General features: G+C 45.5%; 1 protein-coding gene across 4 annotated transcripts in view; it reads left to right on the top strand.

Annotated features, from left to right (window-relative positions):
* The window catches only part of LOC115090621 (potassium voltage-gated channel subfamily KQT member 1-like), a 408,883-nt gene that overhangs the window by 152,603 nt on the left and 231,378 nt on the right, over positions 1 to 24,902 (top strand). For all 4 annotated transcript variants that reach the window (XM_029599979.1, XM_029599980.1, XM_029599981.1 and 1 more), the window contains exon 4: positions 8,405 to 8,531. In XM_029599979.1, the coding sequence (XP_029455839.1) occupies positions 8,405 to 8,531 (127 nt within the window). The remainder of the gene's footprint in view (positions 1 to 8,404; positions 8,532 to 24,902) is intronic.

Raw genomic sequence — 24,902 nt, 5'->3', positions numbered from 1 at the left:
CCCAAGGAAGAGCGCGATCTCACGTCAAGAGACTCCTGAGGCAATAGCTCTTGGCCTCACCACGGCCTCACCTTTATTCCTGCTACCTGCCTCTGTAGAGACATCCTTCATCAGATTCTCCCCTCAGGTCCTAGTGGACTCTGGCATGGGGGCAAACTTTATTCAACAAGATCTCATGGACCAGTATCACATCCCAACGAACGCCTTAACTCTGCCACTGGCTCTCTCTTCGTTCCATGGGGACTTCCTCCCTGGAGTACTGACACAGGCTACTCAACCCCTTACTCTGAAGGTCGGCCCAGACTACTCGGAGCTTATTTCCTTTTATATTTTTCCTACGGCGGTAAACCCGGTCATTCTGGCCTTCCCATGACTACGGAAGCACCAGCCTCAATTTGATTGGGCCACAGCCGATCTGATCCAGTGGGGACCGCAGTGTTCCGAATCCTGCTGGAATGAATTGAGTCACCCAGGTCCTTAACCGTGGTTACCGTCCTTCCCAATCTCCTTCCCTGCCGGAAAATTCAAGAAACCCAGACCAGATCCAGTTCCCCTTGTAAGGATGTTTTGAGGGCAGTCTTTGCACAACTGGAGAACCAACTGAGATGCAAGGCGGCTGAAAACAAAGCCCTCATTAGGAAACATACCTGGGCCATGGAAGATTTCATGTCCCTTTTGACCTATAAAGAAAATGATGTCCAGAACTTATATGCTCTTTTGTAACGAGGGAAGTTGAAACCTTGCTTCATTCCAGCGCCAGCCGACACCCCAAATAACTCCGGAATATCTTACTTTTTATCTTCCATGACACCACAGCCATTGATTCCCATTATTTGGAGAACATTCAGTACCCCAGGCCACGAAACCCTCAGGGGGGGGGCCTCGAGGATGGGGTACTGTTATGTCGGCCGACCATGGAAGCCATGGCTGGCCTCCTTCACCTACCGCTGCTGCCGTCCTGGGAACAGATGGGGGCTCCTCTGCAACACGGAGGGAGCATTGCCTGTGCTGCCTCCCTCTCGGCGGCCCTTAACGTAGTGGCGCGGTGGAGATGCCACTACCGCTTCTCTCGTGGCAGAAATGGCACCGTCGGCCTGCCGCCTTCTTCCTGATGCCGCAGGCGCGCGCGCCTCTTGGCTCAATTTAAAGGGCCCATGGTGTGCTGAAGCTGCCGTCCCGTCCGGATGACATCATCATCAAGGCCTATTTAAGGCAAGCTCTGACAGTCAGAGCTTGCCTTTGCAATGGGTTCATCGCCAAATGCTCTCCCATGACTGAGCTGCTGGCCAACTCGTCGTGCACCACCAGTGTCCACACTCTCTCCTCCCAGGTAGGAACTCCCTGCCTGGTATCTCCGACAGCCTACATCTTCAGCAGGCAGCATCACCAGGTGTCGCAACCGTCGCTGCTCGACGGCTTCACTCTGCCTACCTTTCTTTTTCTGCAACTCTTCCTGTTTCTTGTGGACGTCTGGCTGCCGCGGTGTCTGAATCCCCGGACTGGCTTGGGCGCTGCCTCCCTCCATGCTCCTCAGGTACCTTAGGGAGCGCGTGCCGCGCAGCCCTCATTCTTATTTCCTCTATGGCGCAAACCTCAGGGGCGTCCCCCTGTGGTGATGTCACGCTGCCCGGATATTTAAGCCTACTGTTTTTTGCTAGCCGTTGAGTTAGCAAGGGATTTCCTACAGATGGGATTCGCTCTCCGTACCCAGCTACTCTGCCTCCAACTTCTATTGGACTCTTTTCTGTTAACGGGGTACCCGCTCCTCAGGGGCCTCTCTGCTTCTTTCAGGTCGCCATCAGGAACCGGTACTTGCTCCTCGAGGGCCTATGTTCCCTGACTCACTGCCTGTGTCCATCTCCTCTTCTACTTGGAAGAATTCGCTACAGACACCATCTGTGAGTACTACTACCATCTACTCCTCAGAGCTGTTTCCCTGGAACCAGGTACTCGCTCCTCGAGGGCCTGCCTCCGTTCCAGCACCAGTGCCATCTCCTACATGGAACTTATGCGTGAGTACTTGCCAACGAGTCTCTGCTCCCAGGGATCTGGTACTCGATCCTCGAGGGCCATCTCTTCCTATCTCGGGGCTTCTCCATACTGGGGCCTCTATGAATATCTTATTGTACTCATTCTCTCAGTTCTTTTCACTACAGCACTGCTACCGGAGGAACCGCTGTTCCAGCGCCCTGAGGAATACTAGCCTAGCCGGGCTCCATCTTCTACTCACTACCGCCACCTCTGGTGGCTTCACAAACTGTTTAAATAAATATATAATCTGTGTTTGTGTATCCAGAGCTGAGCCTGACATGTGGCCCCTCACGGGACTTCCCCCTGTGGGCATTAGAGGTGTGCAGGCAAAATGTTTTCGTTGCGTACGTGATCCGTATTCGTGGGGGGTCAATTCCGTTTCTTGCGGAAGTATGGAGAATTCAATAAGTTGTCGATCTGTAAATACAATACTACTAAATTAACTACAACCCCCCACCTTCCTGACCCCCCCAAGACTTACCAAAACTCCCTGGTGGTCCAGCGGTGGGGTCCGGGAATTCACTCAGACCCTCTGTGCTAGTTTCATAATGGCGCCGATAGCCTTTGTCACAGGGGCTACTGGTGCCTTTGGTCAGCCCCTGTCACATGGCCATCGGCGCCATATTGTGCTCCTACCATGTGACAGGGGCTGACCAATGGCACCGGTAGCCCCTGTGACGTAGTATGGGCAAAGGCTATCAGCGCCATTTTGAGTCCTGGCATAGGACGGCAGGTCGCTCCGGGACCCCCGTTGGACCCACAGGGACTTTTGGCCAGCTTGGGGGGGCCTCCTGACCCCCACAAGACTTGCCAAAAGTCCAGCGGGGGTCCAGGAGCGACCTCCTTTCACGCCGTCCGTCCAATCCCAATACTCAAAATGGCGCCGATCGCCTTTGCCCTCACTATGACGGCGATCGGCGCCATTTTGAGTATTGGCGGGACGGCGATTTTGAGTCTCAAAATGGCGCCGATCGCCGTCATAATGAGGGCAAAGGCGATCGGCACTATTTTGAGTATTGGGATCGGACAGACGGCGTGAAAGGAGGTCACTCCCGGACCCCCGCTGGACTTTTGGCAAGTCTTGTGGGGGTCAGGAGGCCCCCCAAGCTGGCCAAAAGTCCCTGTGGGTCCAACGGGGGTCCCGGAGTGACCTGACGTCCGACGCCAGGCCAGGACTCAAAATGGCGCCGATAGCCTTTGCCCATACTACGTCACAGGGGCTACCGGTGCCATTGGTCAGCCCCTGTCACATGGTAGGAGCACAAGATGGCGCCGATGGCCATGTGACAGGGGCTGACCAATGGCACCGGTAGCCCCTGTGACAAAGGCTATCAGCGTCATGATGAAACTAGCTCCGAGGGTGTGAGTGAGTTCCCGGACCCCACCGCTGGACCACCAGGGAGTTTTGGTGAGTCTTGGGGGGGTCAGGAGGATGGGGGGGGGGTTTACATTTTTATTTAGGCTGAATTAAACAGAAATCTGTTTAATATGTGGGGAGTCGCGATGCATTTCGCCTCCCCACGTATTTAACAGCAAAAAATAAGTTGCGGATTACAAATACGTGGAAAACGGATGCACACCTTTACTATACCCCCACCAAGTTGATCCTCCCTATCATTTTGTTATAATTTGTACCCTTATATAACACTGTTCATTGGTCACCCTCCTTCCACCAAGTCTCTGAGATGCCAATTATGTCTATCTCATTCATTGCTTTACACTCTGACTCTCCCATCTTACTTCTTAGACTTCTGGCATTGGCATACAAAGTGTGTTTTTTATTTGTACTAAAAACCTGCTTTTCAGTTGATAGGAATAATTTGGAATCCTTTAGCTCAGGTGATACTTTATTTTTAGGCACATGGACTACTTTTTCTTTTATTGAAACCTCTCTATTGGGATGCGCTAACTCTCCTGTTTCATTAGTATCCTTTGAAGATATCTTCCTCCAAACAATGCACTGCTGAGTGACTGTTGGCTTTTCCCCTTGTTCTAGTTTAAAAGCTGCTCTTTCTCCTTTTTTAAAGTTAGTGCCAGCAGCCTGGTCCCACTCTGGTTAAGATGAAGCCCATCCTTTTGGAAAAGTCTTCCCCAAAAGGTTGTCCAGTTCCTTATAAAACTGAATCCCTCTTCCCTGCACCATAGTCTCAACCATGCATTGAGACTTCGGAGCTCTGCCTGCCTCTGGGGACCTGCATATGGAACAAGGAGCATTTAGAGAATGCATCCTTGGAGGTTCTGGATTTCAGCTTTCTACCTAAAATCCAAAATTTGGCTTCTAGAGCCTCCCTGCAACATTTTCCTATGTTGCTGTTCCCACATGTACCACAACAGTTGACTCCTCCCCAGCACTGTCTGAAATCTTATCTAGGTGACACGTGAGGTTCGACACCTTTGTACCAGGCAGGCAAGTTACCAGACAGTCCTCATGTCCACAAGCCACCCAACCATCTACATTTCTAATAATCAAATCACCAACTTTGATGCCTGACCTAACCCTTCCCTCCTGGACTGTAGCCCTGGGAGACTCATACTCAGTGTAAGAGAACAATTCATCACCTGGAGAGCAGGTCCTTGCTACAAGATCACTTCCTGCTACACCAGGGTGATGCTCTCCAAACGGGAGACCCTTCTGATCCAAGGCAGCACTGGGGCTGCCAGACTAGATTTGGGATTTGGCTACTATGTCCTTGAAAGTGTCATCAATGTACCTCTCTGCCTGAGCTCCTCCAAGTCTGCTACTCTAGCCTCCAGAGATCAGACTCGTTCTCTGAGAGCCAATAGCTCTTTGCGCCGGGTGCACACATAGAACCTTTCACCAGTGGGTAAAAAATCATGCATGTGACACTTGATGCAAAAGACTGGAAAGCCCCCCCTCTTGCTGCTGGACTGCTGCCTTTATCTTAATTTTGTTGAGTTCCTAGGAGTTGGAATTAGAGTCCTTTAAATTTCACCTCTCTCCAAACTTTTTTAAATCATAAGATCTCTCAAAACTAGACTTACCAATCCTCTTCAACCAACAGCAAAATGATCTTCTTCTACTGCAAAGGGTGCAGGGCCCTCTGAAAGCTGGGGTTGTGGAGTTCAAAGCATGGATCTCTCGCTCTGACCTCTGGAGTCCTCTCCTGGGGGATGCTGGAAACAGTATGAAGATGGGCCTACCGGTCCTCTTCTACTGCAAAGAGTGCGTGCAGGGCCTCTGGATGCTGGGGCTGTGGAGTTCAAAGCCTGGATTGCTCGCTGTGACCTCTGGAGTCCTCTCCGGGGGATGCTGGGAACAGTATGAAGATGAGCCTACTGGTCCTCTTCTACTGCAAAGAGTGCTGGGCCTCTGGAAGCTGGGGCTGTGGAGTTCAAAGCCTGGATTGCTCGCTGTGGAGTCCTTTCCCAGAGGATGCTGGGAACAGTATGCAGATAAGCATTCTGGTCCTCTTCTACTGCCCAATGGACCCTGAGGTCACAGCGGCGCCAGACCATTCAGGGACTCCTTGCCTTGGTGGCAGGGACTTTCCAATCTTGAACAGGAATTTCCTTTTGGAGTCTCCCTACTCTAATTATGCTAACCATGGATGCATCTACCCTGGGGTGGGGGGCTTGTGTGGATGAGCTCGATACCTAAGGCCTGTGGTCCGCTCTGAATCGTTACTTGTCAAATCAACTTCCTGAAGCTTAGAGCAATCACATATGCACTATAGGCTTTCAGAGATCGGCTGTCCAACAAAGCAAAGTTTTCCTGATCCAGACCGACAACCAAGTAGCCATGTGGTATGTCAACAAGCAGGGATTGTACCTCCTATGTCAGGAAGTGGTCTAGATCTGATCGTGTGCCCTATATCTTGGGATGGGCCTCAGGGCCATGTACTTGTACAAGACTGAGAACGTGGTAGCAGACAGGCTGAGTTAAGCCTTCACAACAGTAGTCCCTGGACTGGGGATAGCGAATCGGATATGCTGTCTCTGCAGGAGCCTGGACGTAGCTATGTTCATATCCCCCTGCAACAGGAAGGTTCCTCTGTTCTGCTCCCTGTACAATTCAAATGGCAAACCAGTCTCAGATGCCCTGGCCCTTAATTGGGGGGCAAGGGTCTTCTCTATGCATATCCTACGATTCCCTTAGTGGTGAAGACTCTCTTGAAACTTTGCGAGAAAGGGGGGACTAGGACCCTCATAGCCCCTCATTGGCTGAAACAAGTCTGCTTTCTTCTCCTTCGGGAGTTGTCCACCTGGAAACTGATTAGTCTGGGAACTTCCCAGATCTCATCACGCAAGATTGAGGCAGGTTGAGGCATCCCAACCTCCAGGCCCTGTTTCTCACAGCCTGGATGTTAAGAGGTTAAACCTGCAGCCACTTGATCATTATGAGGATGTGTCTCAGGTCCTGGTGGCTTCTAGAAAGCCTTCCACTAGAAAGACCTAAGGACTGAAGTGGAGGAGGTTTTCCGTTTGATGTGAGCAGAAGGCTCTAGATCCGTTCTCCTGACCACACAAAAACTGCTTGATTATCTTCTACACCTATCGGAGGCTGGCTTAAAAACCAACTCTGCTAGAGTTCATCTTAGTGTGATTGGCACATACCACCACCATTTCTGTACAGCCTATGGTTATATGTTTCATGCGGGGCCTGGTTCAATTGAAGTGTCCCCTAAGGCCTCCTGCTGTATCTTAGCACCTCATTGTGGTGTTAGTTCAGCTGATGAAAACTCCTTTTGAGCCACTATGCACATGTAACCTGAAGTACCTTACCTGGACAGTCATATTTTTGGTGTAGGTCACTTCAGCACACAAGGTCAGCGAGCTCCAGGCCTTAGTGACTTATCCCCTTATTCAAAAGTTTATCACAACATGGTGGTCTTGCATACACACCCTACATTCCTGTCTAATGTGGTGATGGATTTCCATCTTAACCAGGCAGTCATCCTGCCAATATTCTTTCCCAGGCATCATGGCTAATGACTACTGCACAGTTTGGACTGCAAGTGAGCCTTAGCCTTCTATCTAGAGCAGATAGAAGCCATAGACAGTCTGCCCAACATTTTGTTTCTTTTGATAATATATTGGATGTTGCTGTTGACAAATAGTCTATATCTAGTTGGCTAGCAGATTGCATCTCCTTTTGTTATGCCCAGGCAGGACTGCATCTTGGGGGTCATGTCAAGTCTCATTCTGTCAGAGCCATGGCAACGTCGGTGGCGCAGGTTCCCGTGGAGATCTGCAAGGCTGCGACGTGGAGTTCTCAGCATACCTTCAAATCCCATTACTGTCTGGGTAGGGATGACCAACATAACAGTAGCTTCAGCCACTTCATCTTCATAACCTGTTTGAGGTGTAGAACTCTCTCAACCTAGGGCCTGTTGTTTAGGTTCAGGCTGTCTCCTCTTCTGTTACCAACAGCACCAGTCTTGCTGTGCCTGTTGGCACCTGGTTAGGTATCTGTTGGTCCCCTTTTTGTGTTGGGGAAACAGCCTGTAGCTAGGGATTCACCCATGTGTGAGGATTACCATCCTGCTTGTCCTTGGAGAAAGCAGAGTTGCTTACCTATAACAGATGTTTTCTGAGGTCAGCAGGATGTTAGTCCTCACGAAACCCACCCGCCACCCTGTGAAGTTGGGTTTCTCCTATTTTTTATTTTATCGTAATTCTATGTTACGAGACTGAAGGACTCCTTGTGGACATGTGGTATAGAGCATGCTGGGCATGCTCAGTATGCCTAGTCAAAGTTCTAGAAACTTTGACATAAGTTTTCCGTATCAGGCTCCATCTGATGATGTCACCCATATGTGGGGTCTAACATCCTGCTGTCCTCGGAGAACATCTGTTATAGGTAAGCAGCTCTGTTGTCTCTCTGTTGAGAGCTGCTTATAAACTTATCCAGGGGGACGGCCATTCCAACACCCTGAAAGGGAGAGGTTGCATTTGAATGATTCCTCTCCGCTTACCTAATCTGCAATGCACTAGCTAAGATAGTTAAACTAGTGTCACTAGTGGTAATGAGACCAGAGGGTCCATTACACCAGTAAGCTATCGTAGGAGAGGAGTGCCAGGGTGGGGTGGGGAAGGGTCACTTTAGTGAGAAGGAAGAGAAATCCAGAGGGCTTTTTTTAAATTCATGCAGCATGTTTGGTGGTGGTGGTGGTGGGGGGGGGCACTATTGAGAAACACCAATATTTTATTCCTTTATCTTTTGTTTCAAAAATGAAATATGAAAGAACAAACCTAATTAAAATTATATTAATAAATGCCACATTGCTGGTCATGTATTTCAGATTTTTTTCTCCAGCAGGTGAGTCCATGTAAATTGTATATAAGTGCTATTTTACAAACTATGCCAAAAATTATTTCTTTTTAACACCATTCTCTTCTTCTCTCTTAACAGGAAATAGTGTTGGTAGTATTTTTTGGTGCAGAATATGTGGTGCGATTATGGTCTGCAGGCTGCAGAAGTAAATATATTGGCTTTAAGGGAAGAATGTGTTTTGCCAGGAAGCCTATTTCAATTATTGGTAAGAAAAATGTCAAGTCAAGATACACAGAGCCTTTAATCTCTATTATTTCTGTTAATCTTTTAAAGACATGTTTTTCCATTATGGTGAAAACAGTGGGCCCATTATTCAACGCTGACCAGTTAAGTAACTTAATGGATATGACTAATCCGGCTAAATCTCGGTGTATATTCAGCAGCACAGTAAAGTTGCTGTATATATGCTTATATGTGTGTACTTCACTGGATAAGTCTTCCCGGATAAATTTAGACCCGCTTATGGGGCATCTAAACTTAAACGTAAACTTATGCGGCTAACTCCGAATATCGGTATAAGTTATACGCTAACTTGCTCTGCCCCCAGTCCACCCAGTACATAGCTACTTTTTATGCTTTTAACTTTTAGCTGTATAAGGGACTTATATGGCTAAGCGGCATCTGCTGATTGTAGGTGCATATTCAGCGGTCGCTACTTAACCGTGTAAGTCCCGCTTACTCGGCTCAATAGTGCTGAATATAGGGCCTTATCAACTGTGGTAAATATATGTGTGCGTATTGCTATCTTGACTTTGTTTTCATTCTCCAGATTGAACACAGTGAACCACATGTAGTATGCACTTTTTCCAGAGACACAAACCAAGAGAAACCCTTCAGTAAATGTGGACTAATACGACATAATCACAGCCCATAGATTCTGTGGCAGTGGTTAAAAAATTCTGTGGCAATGTTTGAGAAATTCTGTGGAATTTCTGTGGCACTTTTGCATAGATTTGCACACTAACATGAATTTTCAAAGGAGTTACCTACGTAAATGTAACATACTATTGTAAGAATTTAAAAATGCCATCTATGCACGTAAAGTACATTTACGCAAATAAATCCTAGAGACAATTCAATAGCATATATTGTGGCAATTTTCAAAAGCTAACTTACAAGGCTAAAGTGCATTTGCATGCATAAAATCTAGTTTTACACATGTAACAGCTTTTAAAAATCAGGCCCTAAATGCACATTTATTTTACATTATAAAATAATGTTGTTTTCCAACTTTTCTCATGTGTCTAGGTAATTTATTTTGTTGTTTTTACATTTTTTTTGGGAGGTGTGTTGAAAAATGGATCCTTACCTGCTATTAATCAAGTTGACTTAGAAAATAGCCACTGCTATTATTAGCATCAGTAGCATGGGATAGACTTAGCTTTTGGGTACTTGCCAGGTACTTATAGCCTGGATTGGCCACTGTTGGAAACAGGATGCTGGGCTTGATGGACCCTTAGTCAGACTCAGTATGGCATTTTCTTATGATCTTATGTTACAGGGAATGGAGGAAGGAGAACTGACATGGGGATGGGATATCAGGGATTGTAGGAGGAGGTGAATGTAGATTTCAGGAGAGCATGGGAAGTTTAGATTGAAGATGGGAAGGGATTGGATCAGTTGGGGGAGGAGTAGGAGGGAAGATCAGATATGGGGAGAGGAAAGAGAAAGATTGGAAACTGGTTAAGAAGGGGAGGGAGGATAAGAGATGGGGGGTGAATAGTAGGGAATCTGGGATTGGGAGAGGAAGTAGAGGGAAAGAGGATAGGGATGGAGGTAAGGGGATCCCAGACCTGGAGAGAGAAATAGGATACCTTCTTTCATTCCTCCTCCGCATCGGAACTGATTCTCTCTCTCTCTCTCTCTCTCTCTCTCTCTCTCTCTCTCTCTCTCTCTCTCTCTCTCTCTCTCTCTCTCTCTCTCTCTCTCTCTCTTCTATCTCTCTCTATCTCTCTCTCTCTCGCTCTCTCTCTCTCTCTCTCTCTCTCTCTCTCTCTCTCTCTCTCTCTCTCTCTCTCTCTCTCTCTCTCTCTCTCTCACACACACACACACACACACACACACACACACACACGTACTGATGTACTCGCTCTCTCTCACATGCACGTGCCATGATAATCTCCTCTTTGTCAAGTCTTCCCCTACAGCCCACTCTCTTATCTGCTAACTTATATTATATATTATGTCCTCCTCACTTCTACATGTTGATTTTTCCCTTTTCATCTTCCCTTCTTGAATTTCACCATCTTCTCCCTCATTCCCTGAAGTTTCTAACTCTCTTCACCCCATTTTCACCTCTCTCTGGGCTTACTGGCTGGCAGTAGGAAGAGGAGAGTGGCAGTACCATGAGGCTGTATCATTCGCCTCTGTTATCTTGGTCCAAATCGTAGTTTGAACCACGCAGGACACCGTAGTGCTGTGAGAACAAATCCTGAGTCTCAAGTACTGGATAGCAGAGGAGGAAGACTGGCCCAAGGCACTGCCACTCGCCGCTCCTTTTGCGGTTTGAATGATCATCTTTTGTGGGATAGAGGTGGAGAGAGTGAAGCTGCATATAACTGTAACCCCTGCTCTACTTTCTTCTTGGACATATGAATGCTGGGAGCTACAGTGTATCATACACTCCATGGGGCTCCTGGTTTCTTTCGACAGTTGGTGATTTCTCCTCCTCCTCTGACCAAAAGGCAGGGTAGTTTCCTTACACTACAGTGAGATCTACTAGTGATTGCTCCTCTAAGAATTCTCTTTTAATGGACTCCAGAAGAAATTCCTGCTCCCTCTGTCCTGGATACATAGTCTGTTTAGTCACAGAATACACACTGCCTGAAGTCTGGACAACACCCAAGTGTATCACCACTTCTGAAAAGAAATATTTGTATAATCTTTAGGGGTGTGCATTTGTTTGCAACGTATTGGCAATCCGCAATGTACAGGGCCATATTCGTTGTATTCGTGGGGAAGTGAAACGTATCGCGATTCCCACAAATACAACAAATGTTCACCGAATTATTCGACCATCTAAAGGAGTGAATTTAAACAAAACCCCCACCCTCCTGACCCCCCCAAGACTTACCAAAACTCCCTGGTGGTCCAGCGGGGGTCCGGAAGCGATCTCCTACACTCGGGCCGCAGCTGCCAGTATTCAAAATGGTGCCGATAGCTTTTGCCCTTACTATGTCACAGAGGCTACTGGTGCCATTGGTCGGCTCCTGTCACATGGTAGGAGCACAAGATGGCGCCGTACGTCCATTGCTCCTACCATGTGACAGGGGCCGACCAACGGCACCGGTAGCCCGTGTGACATAGTAAGGTCAAAGGCTATCGGCGCCATTTTGAATACCGGCAGCCGACGGCGTGAGTGCAGTAGATGGCTCACGGACCCCCGCTGGACCACCAGGGAGTTTTGGGAAGTCTTGCGGGCGTCAGGAGGGTGGGGGGTTGTAGTTAATTAAATTTTAGCCAGTAAACAAATAAGAATGGAACGCATGAACGGATCGGGCCCCCCCTTACCGAATGCAACGTATCTGCCCCCCCCCCCCACGAATACGAATACCAAATGTAACGTATGCGGTCCCTCTGCACATCTCTAATAATCTTCATTGGAACAAGGAATATGAAGAATACTTCTTTTTACTGAGAATCAATCCCCTCATGGCTGTTGTAAGCACTCTTTCCCTCTGCTGCAGTTCCAGGGACTTCATTCTTGAGTCCTGCACTCAAGGCCAGCTCTAGGCTGTGTCCTGTGCGAAAACTGAAATTGGCGTCTCCCCCTCCCCCAGATGATAACATTCATATTTGCAAAATATGTTCAAGATAAACATCTCAAACAGCAAATAAAGTAGGGTGAAATAAATAAGGACACCCACCCCCCCAAAAAAAGTACAAAGTGCATTTAAAGGAGTCTTATATGAATGATGTTTAAAGGAGTCTTATATGTTTGCTACTTGTCACAGCAATTAGCGTTGTACCCATTATCCAAGACGATCTCTACACGTTTACAAAAAAGTCAAGCCAGGTTACAAATTGGCAAGTGATATACAAAGGAAGTCCATTTTGAAAAGGCACTACTCTCCCCACACGATTATAAATAATGCATTTAGAATAACAGATTTTGCATGAAAAAAGTTTTCTCAGGTAAAAATATCACTTAAAACATTTATTTTATATTTACTTGCATTGCTGTGGTGTCAACCAGAAAACCCTGCAAAAAGAAAAAAGACATTTGGAACCTACATGGTATTAGACCTATTTTAATAGGTGTGGGCCTCACCTTCAGAAAGCCTTGAGTAAACCTCCCATACTAGTGTAACCCTTTTTTCCTCAGGGTCATCTTTAGAGGCTGCAAAATGGGTTATTTGCACTATTGCAGCTCTGGAAAAAACAAGGTCCTCCAGGGATTGCCAGTGGGGACCAGAGTAGTCTTTAGGAGGCCCAAGGAAAGACACACCAAAAATAAAAAAGTCCGGGAGAGACTCTTCAAGATGGCTGCCGATTGAGACGCACAGCAAGAGAGCTCCCGCTGAGTTTTTACTTTTTGTATATTTCCTACTAATGAAATGCCTCATACAAAAAGGAGAGCCAGGCTAAGAGGTGTAACTACAAACTCACCTTCCTTAGACCTGACTCAGCCACTCATCGAGGGTTTTCTAGCTATGAATTCAGCCAAAGGAACGGAAGGCTTAGTCGCTGGGGATCGGTTATTGAGCGGTTACCGTCCCCCCTGACCTTTGATGTCACTCTAAGTCCCAGAGTGCCGAGCAAACCATCTCCACCACACCTTGAAGCCTTACCAAACCCGATGGCTGCAGCGGTTGCCCCGGAGCTGAACTGGGGAAGATTGGAGGCAGAGCGTCGGGGGAAACTATCTGAGGTATCTCAGGAGTCCCGGGTGGTGAGTAGAGAGACGCCTGAGGATGCTGGTTGCAGCGTGGTCGAACTTCCCCGCAGGCCTCATTTTCTTTGGAAGCCTCTATGAGGATGCAAGGTACAAAAGTGGAGATGGGAGTTGTTGCAGGTGGTGGTGGAGCCCAGGACAATGTTTTGCGTACTGGGTTTCATATACAATGTCCAGCAGAATTGACTTTGGAAAATATTTGGACAGTGTTAAAATCCATTGAAACATCATTTACATCAGTGTCTCAAGCCACCTTGGAAATTAAAAGTCAAGTAATAGTCAACACTAATTTGATTTCATCATTTAATCAGAAAGTGGAAACTATGGAACATAGGATTTCAACGGTAGAGAAAGTGCAACAGAATCTGATTCATTCCGAGATTACCAACAACAGGAAATTAGAAAATATAGAAAATACCTTAAGGTCACATAACTTGAGAATATTGAATTTCCCAGTTATTGATTTGGTATCTCCACTTGACTTGTTCAGGATATTTGTAACACAGGTGTTAAAAATTCCTGAGGCAGCAATGCCAGTTATTAGCAAAGTTTATTACTTGCCCCAAGCAGTAACGCCTGGTGAAGATGCATATAGAGAAAGTCCAGGGATGGAGATTTCTGAAATACTGGAATTATCACAAGATACAGAGGTTGTCAGAAGAAAACCTTTATTGGTTACTTTTGCTTTCTTAATGGATAGAAACAATATCTTGAGACTTTTTTTCCGGAACAGACAAGAGTTTATTTTATGGACAAAAGCTTTGGCTTTACCCAGATGTTACAAATTCAACCCAGATTCGGAGAAAGAACTTTCTAGCCATGCATATGGAAACGATTCAATTGGGAGCAAGGTTTTTACTGCGGTATCCATGTAAGTGATCCATTAGATTTCAAAATGCAAATTATGTGTTCTTTGAACCCACTCAACTTAGAACATTCCTGGATATGCACACCCAAGGATCTCCCCCAACCAGCTCGGCTTAATATGATGGCCGATTCGTCCGCTTACCGCCCAAGTTTCTTTTTAGTAAATATATGTGGTAAAAGATTTATATGCACTTTTTCATAGAGTCTTCTCCTCTATTTCTTTTATTTTAGGTACATAAATGTTAGATTTTTTCTTCTATTTTCATTCTTTATAATTGAGGAATGTCTTGTATTTTTAAAAAAACAAAAATAACCAAGTCCAATGTCCACACCAAATGTTGGTCCCAAATAAGAAAAATTTATTGTAAATCCACAGGAAAAAAATCTTCAATCAGGTCACAGGATATAGTCCAAAATTCAAACAAGCTCAGCAGAAACCTCCTCCTTCAAATAGCTTTTTTAAAAGAGGGAATTGCACAAATCCAAGTTAGCCCCAAGGCCTTCTAGGTAACATAGTTCAAAACTTCTTTTCTGGAGCTCCCCAGCAAAGACAATACCCTTTGACTTTACAGTTCCTCCTTCAGAATGGCTGTAGGATTCCTTTTCAGATTTCAAAGCTTAAGCAACACTTATGCTTTAGGAGCCCTTAGACTCCACAAACCTCTCTTTTTCTCCTCCTAAGATGCCTGGAAAAGCATCTTAAATTACATAAGAACATGCCACACGGGGTCAGACCAAGTGTCCATCAAGCCCAGCATCCTGTTTCCAACAGTGGCCAATCCAGGCCATAAGAATCTGGCAAGTACCCAAAAACTAAGTCTATTTCATGTTACTGTTGCTAATAATAATAGCACTGGCTATTTTCTAAGTCAACTTAATTAATAGCAGGTAATGGACTTCTCCTCCAAGAACTTATCCAATCCTTTTTTAAACACAGCTACACTAACTGAACTAACCACGTCCTCTGGCAACAAATTCCAGAGTTTAATTGTGCATTGAGTGAAAAAGAACTTTCTCCGATTAGTTTAAATGTGCCACATGCTAACTTCATGGAGTGTCCCCTAGTCTTTCTATTATCTGAAAGACTAAATAACCGATTCACATCTACCCGTTCTATGCATCACCTTGCACTTATCCACATTAAATTTCATCTGCCATTTCGATGCCCAATTTTCCAGTCTCACAAGGTCTTCCTGCAATTTATCACAATCTGCTTGTGATTTAACTACTCTGAACAATTTTGTATCATCTGCAAATTTGATTACCTCACTCGTCGTATTTCTTTCCAGATCATTTATAAATATATTGAAAAGTAAGGGTCCTAATACAGATCCCTGAGGCACTCCACTGCCCACTCCCTTCCACTGAAAAAATTGTCCATTTAATCCTACTCTGTTTCCTGTCTTTTAGTCAGTTTGTAATCAACGAAAGGACATCACCACCTATACCATGACATTTTACTTTTCCTAGAGCCTCTCATGAGGAACTTTATCAAACGCCTTCTGAAAATCCAAGTACACTACATCTACCAGTTCACCTTTATCCACATGTTTATTAACTCCTTCAAAAAAGTGAAGTAGATTTATGAGGCAAGACTTGCCTTGGGTAAAGCCATGCTGACTTTGTTCCATTAAACCATGTCTTTCTATATGTTCTGTGATTTTGATGCTTAGAACACTTTCCACTATTTTACCTGGCACTGAAGTCAGGCTAACCGGTCTATAGTTTCCCGGATTGCCCCTGGAGCCCTTTTTAAATATTGAGGTTACATTAGCTATCCTCCAGTCTTCAGGTACAATGGATGATTTTAATGATATGTTACAGATTTTTACTAATAGGTCTGAAATTTCATTTTTGAGTTCCTTCAGAACCCTGGGGTGTATACCATCCGGTCCAGGTGATTTACTACTTTTCAGTTTATCAATCAGGCCTACCACATCTTCTAGGTTCACCGTGATTTGGTTCAGTCCATCTGAATCATTACCCATGAAAACCTTCTCCGGAACGGGTATCTCCCCAACATACTCTTTAGTAAACACTGAAGCAAAAAAATCATTTAATCTTTCCGCGATGGCTTTATCTTCTCTAAGTGCCCCTTTAACCTATCAATCATCTAACGGTCCAACTGACTCCCTCACAGGCTTTCTGCTTCGGATATATTTAAAAAAAGATGTTACTGAGTTTTTACCTCTACGGCCAACTTCTTTTTAAATTCTCTCTTAGCCTGTCTTATCAGTGTCTTACATTTAACTTGCCAACGCTTATGCATTATCCTATTTTCTTCTGTTGGATCCTTCTTCCAATTTTTGAAAGAAGATCTTTTGGCTAAAATAGCTTCTTTCACCTCCCCTTTTAACCATGCCGGTAATCATTTTGCCTTTTTTCCACCTTTTTTAATGTGTGGAATACATCTGGACTGTGCATGTAGGATGGTATTTTTTAACAATGACCATGCCTCTTGCACACTTTTTACCTTTGTAGCTTCTCCTTTCAGTTTTTTTCTTACAATTTTTCTCATTTTATCAAAATTTCCCTTTTGAAAGTTTAGCACGAGAGCCATGGATTTGCTTATTGTCCCCCTTCCAGTCATTACTTCAGATTTGATCATATTATGATCACTATTGCCAAGCAGCCCCACCACCGTTACCTCTCTCACCAAATCCTGTCCTCCACTGAGAATTAGATCTAAAATTGCTCCCTCTCTTGTTGGTTCCTGGACCAATTGCTCCATAAAAATGTCATTTATTCCATCCAGGAATTTTATATCTCTAGCATGTACCGATGATACATTTACCCAGTCAATATTGGGGTAATTGAAGTCTATTAAACGTGAGTAAAGTTCATCAATCACTTAATACGGCAACTCCATATAGGTAATAGCAAACGTTTTACAAGTCCCCCGACACGGTCCCGTGTTTCGCGGAGGCTGCATCGGGAGGGACCCAAAAGGAATTATTCATATCTGTAATGTAATATAACATAAAATAATGAGGGAAGGAACAAACACTGCCAAACAAGTAATACGATTAAAGGTACACATACCCATTCAAGTCTTCTCAGGAGCGCACTCGCCCTCTGATATGTACAGGCATTTAAAGGGCAGAAAAAGGCGCGAAGAAGATCTTATATATAAGTTCATCAATTCTAGAAGATCTTATATATAAGATCTTCTAGAATTGATGAACCTTTAGTGTCCCATTGGCTCCAGGCTGATCATTCCATTGATTCTCTCTCCTTCTCGGTATTGGAGGTAGTCTCGCCCCCCTCGCGGGGAGGAGATTTCTCCGGTATGCTTGGTCGGAGGGAGCAGCGATGGATCTATACCTTAAACACAGTAGCCCCTTCTGGTCTCAATAAAGATATTGAATGGTACCTGTTTTATTAACCACATTTAGAAGTTTCTATCCACAGGTGTCCGTCTGCTGATTGCAATATCTCGCGAGAGTTGCCCTTCGCGCCTTTTTCTGCCCTTTAAATGCCTGTACATATCAGAGGGCGAGTGCGCTCCTGAGAAGACTTGAATGGGTATGTGTACCTTTAATCGTATTACTTGTTTGGCAGTGTTTGTTCCTTCCCTCATTATTTTATGTTATATTACATTACAGATATGAATAATTCCTTTTGGGTCCCTCCCGATGCAGCCTCCACGAAACACGGGACCGTGTCGGGGGACTTGTAAAACATACGTTTGCTATTACCTATATGGAGTTGCCGTATTGATGAACTTTACTCACGTTTAATAAACCTCTTATACTAGTGAATGGGACTTTTATCTCTTTACTTGCACTATTGACTTTGTGGATTGACTTACGTGCAAGGTGCTTCTGTAATATTTCTGGTAATTGAAGTCTCCCATTATTACCGCACTACCAATTTGGTTAGCTTCCCTAATTTCTCTTAGCATTTCACTATCAGTCTCACCATCTTGACCAGGTGGACGGTAGTATATTCTCATCACTATAGTCTTCCCCGACACACAAGGGATTTCTACCCATAAAGATTAAATTGTGCATTTAGCCTCATGCAGGATGTTTATCCTGTTGGACTCTATGCCATCCCACACATAAAGCGCCACATCGCTTCCCGGGTGCTCCTGTCTGTCATTGCGATATAGTTTGTATCCCGGTATAGCACTGTCCCATTGGTTGTCCTCCTTCCACCATGTGTCTGAGATGCCAATTAAGTCTATGTCATCATTCACTTCTATACATTCTAATTCTCCCATCTTACTTCTTACTTTCCTCAATAACCCCCAGCCCCTTTACAGGGCATGTACCGCCTATTATTACTACCTTACTGTGGTAACTTGGGTTGGCCTTGTTTGGGGAACCAGTCAATATGATAAAGGAGGTAGACACTGGCTGTTTTCTTATATATAATTTATTTACAGAGGTAAAGCAAAATAGAGAAAGAAACTGCTCACCTCACAGAGCTGGTAAAAAATCCAATCAAATATAAGTGGTCCTTATGTACTCTGGCTTCCTTCCTGCTTCCTGGGGCCTGCTCAACCCTTCTAGGGCCTGAATTATTATGCTCTGGTGAAGGGCTCCTCCCTCCACCCAGACTTCCCTGTGGGTCTGGCTCTTAAAGGGGACCGGGGAAGACAGCTATGCCTGGTCCCTTAAGGTGGTCTGAGGAAGTTTCCTGTAGATTTCTACACATACTTTCCTCCTCAGCTTAGTCCTATTAGAATGAGCACCTGCCTGTACCAGGGAGAGACACTCTGGACAGGAAATCCGCATTGGCGTTTTCCATTCCTGCCCTATGTTGGATTTTATAGTTGAAGGGCTGTATGGCCAGGAACCATCTCATCCCCCTCACAATGGGCTCTTTGAGGTCTATATTCAGATACGGTCAGTGCAGAACCTAATGCTCCAATCTGTCTTTAGTACCAATACTATGGGTGAGGACCCAATTGCTGTTAGACTCCTCTATTGCCCCGAGCCGGAGCATCTCCTTCACTTTGGTCTCAATGATGTGGTGCCTGGCCTCGGGAATCTATTAGGGTCATTGTCGTACCATAAATCCAAGAGGGATAGTGATGTCATACTGCTCCAGATGCATATAATCTGGCAGGTTCGAGAAAGTCTTTGTTTTGTTGTACCAGCTGCCTTAAGTCAGCTGTCTGTGCAGTGGATAGCTGCTCTCCGAAAGGAACATGGGTTTAGTCTACTTCAGGTCTGACCTCTGGACCAAACTTTCCTTCTTGGACCACTCTGCACTCCTGTGCCACCCAGTTCTTCAAAAGTTTTCTATGGTAGATATGCATTTTCTTCTGCTTATCTGGCTGGGCTATTTTGTAGTCCACGGGCCCTGTTTTCTCGAGAACTTCATAGGGCTCTTGCCAATGGACTAACAATTTCCTCTCCGAAGATGGGAGGGAGGACAAGGATGGTGGTCCCCTGGCTGGAGTACGCCTTGGACTGTGGGGCAATTGTAAGCTCAGGCTTGGGAACTCTGAGCCTTCTCTAGACATAGGCAGGCCGCTTCCCCAGCCTTTTTTTTAGGCAATCCTGTACTTGGAGAACCTAGTCAATGAGGTTCTGCCCATGGTTCGCTTCGTCCTCCCAAGTCTCAGAAGCTATGTCCAAGATTCCTTTCTGTTTTTTCCCTTATAGTAACTGAAAAGGTGAAAATCCCATCGAGCTCTGAGGTACTTCATGGACTGCGAACAGCAGTTAGAGTAGTAATGCATCCCAATTCTTGCCGTCTTCATCCTCAAATTTCCTCAGCATTTGTTTGAGTATCTGACTGAAGTGCTCTGCGGGTGATAAGCTATGCAGGGCTTTTACCTTGAGCAAGGTACAGAGTTGTTTCATTATCTTGGAGATGAACGGGGTTCCTTGATCCATTAGGATCTTTTTGGGTAGCCCAAGTTGTGAAAAAACCTCCATTAGGGTGGTTACCACCATCGGGGTCTTCATATTCCATAAAGGTACTGCCTCGGATATCTTGGGGCCTAGTCCAAAATGACGAGGATATACTTATTTCCTCAAGTAGATCTTTCTAGTGGCCCCACAAGATCCATACCCACCCTTTCAAAAGGAGTTTTGGTTATGGACATGGCTATGAGAGGTGCTGCCCGTACACCAGCAGGCTTTGTGAGGTGGCAGTAGGGCAGGACTGGCAATACAACTGGACCTATTTATGTAGGCCCAGCCAATAGAATTGTGCCATTATTTTTTCCCAGGTCTTGTCCTCCCTCAAATGCACCTCCAGAAGGTGACTGTGTGCTAACTGCATGACCTTCTGCTGGTATGGTGTGGAAACTAGGACTTGTTCTATCACTTCCCCCTCCATGCTTCCTCTTGTGACTCTGTAAAGTAAATCTCTTTTTATCACGAAATAAGGAGTAACAGGGTCTGTAAGCTGTGGTCCAGGGACTACCTTTCCATCCACACTCTGTATATGCTTCTTGGCCCACATTAAGGGCTCATCCTCTCTCTAGGCCTGCCTGAAGCTCCCCGAGTCACTTCCATTTTCTCACTCAAAGGGTACTGGTAAGACATTCTGGGTGGGTGGTGGTTTTTCTGCTGACTTGAACCCCCCTCCCCTAAATTAGCAGCATAAGAGTCTTTCTCCTATTGTCCCTGCCTCTGGGATTTAGCATTCTTGGAGTCTTTATGAAAGAGATCTGGGTCATGCAATGGGAAGAGTTCTGGAAAATTCAATTCTTTCTTATTGTGACTGGACAAACCCATTGTGAACTGGGTCCAGAGGCTCTTGAACTTTGGACCTCCTGTCCTATGGCCATGGGGTAGGATAGCCAAGGGAGAACTCCCACCTCAACTGTATCATGGCTGGCCGGGGTCCAGTTGTTGTGAGCATAGACAGATGCTTGAGAGTGTGAGCCTTTGTGCCGCTATGCGACCAACACAACCCCAGCACTGACCGTGGTCCATGCCACTGGCAGATGAGCACATCCAGGCATGGGCTGGCTAAAACAGGAACACTGTTGACTTGGAAACCAGAACACTCAAGGAACAGGAACTAGGAGGCCACTGTTGACTTGGAACAGGAACCAACATGCTCCAGGAACTGAGAACCAGCAACCCATGTTGGTCTCTGGGGTAGCTCTCCAACCACTCGAAAACCCTTTTGGACTGCCGCTTGGAAGCAGTTTGAGCATAAGGACAGACGGAGGCTAAAGACTCTGAAGATGACTCTGGAGACGTGCCACTGATGGTTGAGATCTCTGAATCCTAGTACTCCACTGTCCTCTATCCAAGTCAAGGGCCCTTTCTCAGAATCATGGGGCCTCAGCATAGTCTGGGCTTGATAATAGCCCTCAGCTACTTCCAGGGTCTTCTTGACTGAAAGGCTTGGGTGTCGGCAAACCCACTGCCGCATGGGTGGTTCGAAGCTGTTCGAGCAGAACTGCTTTGGCTTCCTCCACCCTGATTTTCCCTTCTGTGTGTAGCCTTTTCCAGGTGACATCTTTAAGCCTGTGGAATATGTTCCCTGTGTTTTCTCCAGCCTGCAGAACTCCTCGCTGAAATCGCTATCGGTAGGCTTCTGAGGTGAGTCCTACCCTCCCTAGAATGGCTACCTTGACTTCCTGGTAGGTAGCCCTCCCTTCCATATTGGCTGTTTGGAAGGCATCCTGACTGCTCCCGGTGAGTAGATTTCCTAGATAGGTAGCCCATCTGTCCTCTGCCAGCCTGTTAATTGGGCTGTGCTTTCAGAGTCTTCTTCAGTAGTGTTGGCGTCATGGGATGTGGACAGGATACAGTGGTTTGCACAGCTTGGGCTATCTGCGTTAGTACTGTTTGCTGCTGTAACACCTGCTCTTGCAATGCCTGCTGCTGAACAATTTGTGTTTGCAGGGCATTCTGTAGCTGTTGTTGGCCTGTAGCAAGGACCTGGATCACCTGCTCCATCTTCCCTGTTTAGTGAGCTGCCTCCACATTACCTCTCTGGGGAAGGGAGGTGGGGGGAAACCTGCTAGCCCGTTTAGCCATTACTCACTGCTTGACCCCCTAACTATACAGGTGGGGCTAGCCCCCTTGGCCTGTTTTGCAAAGGCTGGATGAGTGGAACTGGGAGTCCCCAGGAAAAAGGGTGAAAAAAAAAGCTCTGCAGGGTTTTTCTTTTCTGCTGCAGCTATGGGCTTCTGCCTGTGCTTCTCACTTAGGCAAAATAATCACACTTCTGCCACCATATGTAGTAACTTGGGCTGGCCTTAGGGAAACAGCCAGTATGATAGAGAAGGCAGACACTGGCTGTTTCCTTCTTTATAATTTATTTACAGGGAAAAATCAAAGCAGAAAAAGAAACTGCTCACCTTGCAGTGCTGGTATCAAACCCTGGCATATTCTGGCTTCCTTTCTGCTTTCTGGGACTTCCTCAACCCTTCTAGGTCCTGAATTCTTATTCTCTGGTGAAGGGCTCCTCCCTGTGGGTCTGGCTCTTAAGGAGGACAGAGGGAGACAGCTGTGTCCAGTCCCTTAAGGTGGTCTGAGGGTGTTTCTTTTAGACACGCTCACACTTATCTATACCATTACATTACCCTTCTCCAGCCCTATAATTGCTATCCCCTAACAGGAAAGATGAGTGCAAAGAGCACAAGCCTTGCAGTTTGCATGAGCTCTGCAGTAGCAGAACTCTGTTCTTTAAATGACCTCTAAGAGAACAGGAAGCCTCTAAATGCTGTGCTCAATGGACCTGGAAAGGGGGAGCCCTCTGGAAATTTCCAGCACATTACTTGGTGACCCTACTCAGGGTTAGAACAGCATTAACTGCCAGTACTGAAACAGCAACAACCCTACCTATGAAAAGGCAACACTGCAAATATTACACCAGGCCTGAAAACACCAATACACCTCCTATTTGGAAAACAGAACAAGCTAAGCTGCTATTGATCTTGTTTTACAAGTTGTATATAAAGTCCAATATTAAATAATCCCTACACAGAAACTACACATGAGCAGAATATCTCACCTGGGTCACAAATGCAGAACACAGACCAACCTTCAAATACAGAATAAGAGACCATAAAGTATAAATAGAATCATGTAGGAAAAAAACTAAAGTGGAAGCCACAACAAGCCAGATTCTGTTTATAGTGCAACAATGGAAAAACTGAAACATCACCATTCCTCATAAGACAATAATAAAATCAATCATAATAGTAAAACTATATAAAGAATAGCTATTTCAAAACAGCTTATGACTAGAGCATCCAATATATAAAAACAATATAAACATTTTTAAAAATTTCTCAAACACCACTAAAATATTTTAAAACTGCAGACACATCAAATAACTCTCAATAATTAAAACTAATAGGGATTAAAAAAAAAAAACCCTTCCATTTTCCATTCCTGGGACATTTTCATTCCAATCACCCTGAGATTATCATAGGTCAGGGGTAGGGGTGCACAAATTTTCTCTCCTCTCTCTCTCTCTCTGATACACACACTAACATGCACACTTTCTAATATGCTTACTCACAAGCTCTCACACACATATTTATTTATTTATTTATTTATTTATTTGTTTTTATATACCGCCGCTCATCAAAGATATCACGTTCATCAAAGATATCGATATATGTTTCCTGACACCCAGACTGACTCACACAAATACATATGCTCCCTCACCTATAGGCTGACACAATCTCTCTCACACACAGGCTCCCTGATTCATACACTCTCACTCATGCTCTCACACACAGGCTCATTGACTCACACACTCTCTCTCATGTTGATACATAGGCTCCCTGTTTCGCACACTCTCACAGGCTCCCTGCCTCGCATGCTCTCTCTCACGCTGACACACTGACACCATAAATCACACATTCTCATACTCTCACACACAGGCTCCCTTATTCATGTTCTCACACTCAGGCTCTCTGACTCACACCTTATCCTCCTCTAAATAAGAAAAAAAATATTTTTCTTACACTGGTGGTCAGGGGGAATACAAAAGATTGATATGGGAAGCAGACGACTGGAAGGTCCTGATGCTTTTGGTTTTTTAATTATTTATTTTTGTCATGGCCCAACCATGAGTGGGGCCAGTGGCTAAGAACAGCGCTAGGGTTGGAGGGAATCTGTAATGTGGTAGGAAGTTTACTGGCTGCTTCCCACCGGCAAAGGCAGCATCAGGGTGCATGTGAGAGGAGGTGGTGAATATTTCCTGCTGCCACAATGATGGTTGAGGAGGGAAAGGGTGCCACTTCAGGAGAGCCACAGGAACAGTCCCATAGTGCTGCTATCACTGCCACGTGATGAAAATGAAGTGAGTGGGGAAACCTTGAGGGAGGCTCCCACTGTAGCAGAACAGCTGCTGCAGGACCCGATATTGGTCACATCGGCTCCACAGACATAGGGTCACTGCAACCAACATGGCCCGACCAGCCCACTGTGGCTTGATGGCAGCCTAAGGGCCAGGGTGAGAACTTTGCTTTTGAAGGGATGGGGAGGGGCAGGACAAAGACAAGTTACTGCAGATTACTCAAAAGATCACCCAAAAATGCTTCACCTAAATTCTCACAAAAACAAAAAAGAAGGCAAAGCAACAACTAAGCCAACACTGAATCCAAACATTTATGGTATCAGTTCTACTTATTACAAAGTGCTCAATCTGGGGACAAAAGACCATGGATCAAGCACTGTGTACTAAATAGAGCTTATACCATGCTTGTTTAGATTCAGTGGTATCCTTAATGGTTGCTTCAACTTTTTTTGCTTTTGTAGTTTACTGCAAATACCAGGATCTGAACAGCGATCTTCAGGAGGTGCCTCATGCCTTCATTTCCTTTCCCTTACTAGCAACTTCTTTCAGCGGGGAGAGGGAGTAAAAAGGAGCGTG

Source organism: Rhinatrema bivittatum, chromosome 4, assembly GCF_901001135.1.
Source record: "Rhinatrema bivittatum chromosome 4, aRhiBiv1.1, whole genome shotgun sequence".
In the NCBI taxonomy this organism is placed as follows: domain Eukaryota; kingdom Metazoa; phylum Chordata; class Amphibia; order Gymnophiona; family Rhinatrematidae; genus Rhinatrema; species Rhinatrema bivittatum.
The sequence above is the reverse complement of the archived record's forward strand: the minus strand, read 5'-3'. Positions and strand labels throughout refer to the sequence as shown.